Below are 6011 nucleotides of genomic sequence, written 5' to 3' on the forward strand. Positions count from 1 at the left end.
GCGGGCGAGATGGCCGAGGCCACCGTGTCACAGGGCTGGTTTCTTTGGAGACCTCTCTCCCGGGCTTCTCCCTGCACCCCCCGGGGTCGTCCCTCTGATATCCGTGTCCTAAGCTTACCCGGACACCGGGCATATTGGATTCCAACCCCCAGTGACCGCGCGTGAACGACGGGACCTCCTGAAAGACCCTGCCTGCACACACAGCACCTCCGGAGCTGGGGAGGGGGCAGCGCGTCCATATTTGAGCGTGTGCGGGGCCATGGGTCAGCCCGTAACGTCCACGGAGGGCCTGTGGGCCAGCGGCCCATCCTCTCCACCGTGCTCCCCTCTTGAGAGGCCCCTTGTTTACATGAGACTCAGGGAGGGACTCGCCCCAGGGGAGGAGCAGAGCCGGGTGTCCTCAACCCCCAGGATGGCCTCATCTTCACCCCAAGCGGCAGCCGCACTCCTCCGAGGCCCACACTGACCTGAGGAGGACCCCGGGGCTCCAGAACCACCTTCTCTCCACACTCCGTGCCCGAAGAGCTGCTGCCCGGGGCACCCCCACCGCACACTCCAATAAAGCTTTCTACTTGGTTTACTTCAGTGACTCCCCTCTGCTGACAGTCTCCGTCTCCCCACCTTGGCTCCCTCTCTCCAGAATCGGGGCCCAGCAGCCCTACCTGCCCTGCCCAGGCCAGGCCTGCCACCTAGTGGACAGCGTGGTTGAGGCCGCTGCACCCAGGCCTGAGAGGAGCCTGGACACCCTCCCATCAGCCCCGCCCGAGTGCAGCGCCTACGTCAGGCATGGGGGGCTGACAGAGCCCCTTCCAGGCCTTAGGCTGAGAGCAGAGCCTGACCTCAGGGTGGGGGACAACAGATGGCAGGCGGCTTGGGGCCTCAGGAAGGTGCGTGGCAAGTCCCAGGGGACGGTGAGAAAAGCCGGCCCCAGACTTTGGCTGGGACAGAGAGCAGACGCCAGTCCAGAGGCTGCTTCGCCCACTGCGCCGTGGGAGTGCCAGGCAGCGATTGGCTCCCAGTGCCCCTTACCCTGCAGGGGACGGGCTAAGGCCCATGGCTTCCCTCCCTTCCCCTGGTCTTTTGACCCCTCCGAGCCCCTCCCCTCCCCTCCTCGGACACCTTTGCCCGGTGACGTTCGTCTCTCCCATGTGGACCCGGCTGGAGGCTGGGGCTGGATCCCGGCAGCCATGTTCTCCCTGCCGTCCCTCCCCTCCTGGGTCCCCAGCCTCCCCGCCCTCCAGTGGGGCTCCAGCCTCCTGGACTCCCTCCTGCAAGGTGAGCACCACCCCCCCCAACCCTGCATCAGCCCCACCCCTCTCATGCTCTGGGCCGAGGGTGGACCCCACCCCTTGGGGCTCCCGGCACTGGCCGCTCCCTCCTAACCCTACCACTCGCATCTGCCCTCCCTTCTACCCCTCAGGCCTCATTGGGGCCTGTGGAGTGTCCGTTCTCAACAGCCTCCTGAAGGTCTACTTCTTCGTGGGCTGTGCCAAGTAAGTGCCCACCACCCCTGCCCACTCCTGGCCCCTTGTCAGACTGGACCACGGCTGCGACCGGGCCTCTGAGAGGAGGAGACCAGCCCTCCCTTCAGAGTGTGATGGGGTCCCTGGGACACCCCTAGGGCCCAGGTTGCTCCTCTGCCCACACCCACTCTTGCCCCCACAGCAACCCAAAAAGGCGGCTGGAAAAGGAGCGACTGCGGGCCCAGTGGGCCTCCCTGGAGACGGTGCACCTGGCGGGGCTGGCCCTGATTCTGACTGTAGTGGGGGCCCGGGTGGCTGCCCTGGTGGCGCTGGAGTTCTCCCTCAGGGCGGTCTCCACGCTGCTCTCCCTGGACAAGGTGAGAGGCCGGGGTGTCCCTGGCCGGGGTCCTCACCTCCACCCAGCACTCGGGAGCCGGGCCCCTCACAGCAGCCCTGGCTCGTCAGCACGCCCTCCTGTAAGAGGGCGAGGTCAGTGTGCAGATGGCTTCCGTGGGTTTTGATGGCCAAAGCCAAGTGTCCACTCAGTGGAGTCCCAAGAAGTTGCTAGAAACAGCTCTGGGGTACAAGCCTCCAGGTGCCGGCCACCTGCATCATCTCAGCCTCACAAACTGGGGGGTCACACTGTGCTGGGACTTCAGGCAGGAACAGAGCGAGGTGGAGTCGGCCTCTGAGCCCCCGCACCCCCAAGCAGATGGGTCCCACCTCATAATGGAGCCAAGAGCACAGGTGCGTTAGGGCGATCCCTCTCCGGGAAGGAGCCCCAAGTTTTCTTCAGGCTCCAGCCCCCATAGACCAGAGCTCCCATCACCTGACAGTCCTCTTGGGTCCCTGTGGGGGGGAGGCCCGAGACCCCGTCATCTTGCCCCTTCTGCCACCTTCCCCCAGGGCTCCCGGGGCACTGAGAGGCTGCAGCTCTACCTGCTGTGCCAGTTCTCCCTGGGCTGCGGACTGACCTGCGGCCTGAGCTTCCTGCAGGAGGGCGCCCCGCACAGCACTTTCAACCTGCTGCTGGGGCTCCTGCTGGCCGCGCTGCTCAGCACAGGTGCCCGGCGCCTGCGCCACCACGTCTGCCGCCTCTACGAGCTGCACAGCAGCCAGCACTACTGCGGGGTCTGCCTGGGCCTGCTGGCCGGTGGCGATGACCTGCTCCGGCTGCTGGGCCGTGCCCTGGCCATGGCCTTCGTCGTGGGTGACCTGGCGGCTGTGGCCCTCATCAACCGGGACTTCCTGACCACCTCGGAGGCCGTGCGCTTCTGGACGCCGCTCACCATCTGCTACACCCTGCTGGTCATCTACATGCAGGGTGAGGGCCGCGGGCAGGCACAGCCAGCGGGTGGCTCACCCCTGGGCACTCACAGCCCACTGCAAGCCGCCCAGCACGGCCAGGCCCACCCGCCCACTGAGCTGGAGCACCCCGAGCCCCAAGCACCATGGCAAGGTCACTGGCCGGGCGGCTTGGAAAAGGGCGTGGTGTGTGGTAGGAACTCTGAAGAGAGGCCTGCATTGGGCTTTTTTTTTTTTTTAAGATTTATTTATTTATTTATACATGCACTGGGTACAGTCAGAAGCGCGGGAGGGTGAGAGAATTCACCAGAGCCAGAGCGGGGAGCAGAGCAGGCAGAAGGACCGAAGCGCACTGCTGAGGGGAGCAGCGGGCGGCAGGAGAGGTCTGTGCGCATGCGGGACCCTCACCCAGCGGCCGGGGATCGAACCGGCGCTGCAGAGGCTGTGGGCAGCTTCGCAGCCCAGCGGTCAACCGCTGCGCCACCAGGGGAGGCCCTGCATTGGGCCTTGAAGGAAATAAGAGGTAGCCCTGACTGAGGTGAGGGGGGAGGAGAAGATTTGGAAAGAGGGAACCATGAATGCCAAAACCAAAGGTGAGAGAGCGCGTAACGGTGTCAAACAACTGAGCAAAGTCGAGTGTCCTTGGGAAGGGGCTTGGGAAGAGGTTCGGAGGGGCACTTGTCAGCCAGGCGGGGCAGTGAGAAGCTGATACAGGGTATAAGGAGGGGAGAGTGACCTAGTCTGGTCTGGCCTTTAGCAAGAGCCGCCTCAGCTGGCTGCAGGGTGGGGCTGGGGTAAAGGAGGAGGGATGAGGAAGGGCGGTCAGGCAAAGAGCCGGTAGGTGCAAAGACCCTGAGGTGGAAATGAGCTGGGCTGTGCTAGAGGAACAGGAAATCCGAGGTGGCCAGGGAGGACTGAGCAAGGGGAGCGTGTCGGCGAGGGGATGAGGTTAGACAGCAGGTGATGGGGCCTGGGAAGGCCAGGTAGGGCGTTTGGATCCGCAGTGGCCAGTCCTGGGAGGATCGTAAGCGGAGGAATGGTTACGTGTTGTTGCTGTGTTTAGATGGCCACGAGCAGAGGCCGGGAGCCCAGTGGTGAGGTCGCCACCAGACACCGAGGCTGCTGGGCCGAGGAGCTCAGTGGGAGCGGCGGGAGGGCTCGGCTGGGAATCCAGGCCACCGAAAGGGCCATGGGGCTGCCTGATGGCTCAAAGCGGGGTGCGGGAAGTCAGGACACAAGGGGCAGCTGGCAGTGCTGGGTCCTGATGCAGGAGGAGCCAGGGGAGGAGGGGCAGGTGGGGACTTGGATGTGGTGGGCAGGTGGTGACAGGCCCCCACTCTTCACAGAGGCGCAGCAACTGCACCCCGGGATGCAAGGCCAGGTCCAGACGGTGCTGGTGCGTATGGGTGGCCTCTTTGTGCTGCTGCTGACGGTGGGCAGCTGGCTGGACCTCCTCGGTATTTCTATCTCCCTCCTGGGCGAGCTCTGGTGCCTGGTGGGCGCCCGCACCCTGATCGACCTCTGCCAGACACAGGTGGGCACACCTCCACATGGTCCCCCAGACACTGAAGCCCTGTCCCAGACAACCCTGGGAGCCTCCACAGGCCGGGACATCCTCTCTGGTGGGGGCCGGGGGGCTAATGGGAGCTGGAATCCCCTCTCCCAATTGCTGTTACCCTTTGTCCCCACTACACCTAGGGTCACTAGCAGCAGGGAGGCTGAGGGGCACCCCCATCCCATTCATACTCACTTGATCCTGTGCTCCAGAGGCCTCAAATGGGAACAAGTTCCCAGAAGATTGGAGGCCTGAGACTCCCTCCCCCCAGGGCATGGGGCATTGAGTGGTGTTCTACATCCTTTCTTCCCTGCCTTCCCTCAGGATTTTCCATACCAGAGGCCTGCAGCATCTGTTTCAAGCCAGTCCCAGCCCTCAGCACCGGCCCAGGCCCAGCCCTCAGCATCTGCCAAGCCCCAGAAAGCAGCCCCATCCTGACCTGCCTTCACAAGGACTTGCCATCTGTCTCAGCCCACCTGGGATCACTTGGAGGACTGAACTCCAGGATACTGCCTGAAAATGGAGTGGCAGGGCTGGCCCCCCACCTGGCTGGGGGCCCTCGGGAAGGGTAGGGCACCTGAAGGCTGCTGGGTAATCTCTTTTCCTCAGGGCAGCCCATGGATAGAGACCCTGAGCCTACCTTGCTAGGAGGGCAGAGGGATGGGGAGAGAACTACCTGCTCAGAACGGCTTCCCCTGTCCCGGCCTCCCCTGCCCTCTCCATGAACAATAAAAATTATTTTCAATCTGTGCTCAGAACCATGAACTCACAGAGGGAAGGAGGCTTTTTCTTTTTTTTTAAGATTTATTTATTTATGCATTCAAGAACTGGGGTGTGGGCCAGAGGTGCAGGGGGTGAGAGGATTCACCAGAGAGAGTGGGGAGCAGAACAGGCAGACTGACTGAAACACACTGCTGAGGGGAGCAGTGGGAGACAGGAGAGGTCTGCTGCGCCATGTGGGTAGCTCCCTGGCCGGGGATCAAACTCGTGCTGCAGCCACAGAAGGCCACTGCCTCAGGGCAGGCCAGGGCTGCCAGAGACACCCTGGGGCCCACCACGGATGCAGGGGCAGCTGGACCAAGGCTGAGCAGGTAGTTTTGACTCAACCCATCAGGAATGGCCACCTAAGAGACAGCTTGAGCCCGACCTCTGGTCAATGACTCCTGAGAGGGGCCTCTTCACCCTGGGGGCTGAGGTGGGGAAACGCCTGCGGATACCTTCCTCCCGGTGCCGGCCCAGGCCCCCCACCCAGCAGCGTGCTCGGTGTGCTCTGGACAGGAAACTCACCCTGTCTGGGAGGAAGCGGCCCAGCTGGGTGGGCACAGGGCCAGCCCCTCCTCAGACCCAGACTGGGCATCGGGTTCCAACCCCAGCCCGTTGTTTTTGCTGGAACGTGCTCCGGGCTCCCGTCCCCCCACTTCTTGGACCTGGGGACGGGGCTGGGGAGGTGCTGGACTCACTGGTCCTTTCCTTTTTATGGGCACTGGGACCGTTTTCCAAACAAAAATGGGGCCACGTGGGCGGGAATGGGATTCTTTTCTTATCTAGCAATTTATTTTTGTGAAAAGCCTGACAAGGGCATAAAAATGAGCTCACTCTCGGCAAGGCGGCGAGCAACTCTCCATGCCACACAAAGAAGCAGGCCTGAAGTCCAGCGGGCAGAGGAAACGGGACCAGTGTCGTCGGGG

The 6011-nt window shown here is 63.3% G+C and overlaps 1 protein-coding gene across 1 annotated transcript; it reads left to right on the forward strand.

The window, feature by feature from the left end:
- Nucleotides 1–1187: 1187 nt before the first annotated feature.
- Nucleotides 1188–4761, forward strand: TMEM82 (transmembrane protein 82; the record flags this gene model as incomplete). The annotated part of the gene is made up of 6 exons (XM_084244083.1): nt 1188–1275; nt 1421–1493; nt 1666–1840; nt 2370–2787; nt 4115–4302; nt 4648–4761. 6 exons carry the CDS (start codon nt 1188–1190, stop codon nt 4759–4761), a joined length of 1056 nt encoding a protein of 351 aa, XP_084100209.1.
- Between the last annotated feature and the right edge of the window lie 1250 nt (nt 4762–6011).

This window comes from Talpa europaea (genome assembly GCF_964194135.1).
Source record: "Talpa europaea genome assembly, chromosome: 9".
In the NCBI taxonomy this organism is placed as follows: Eukaryota; Metazoa; Chordata; class Mammalia; order Eulipotyphla; family Talpidae; genus Talpa; species Talpa europaea.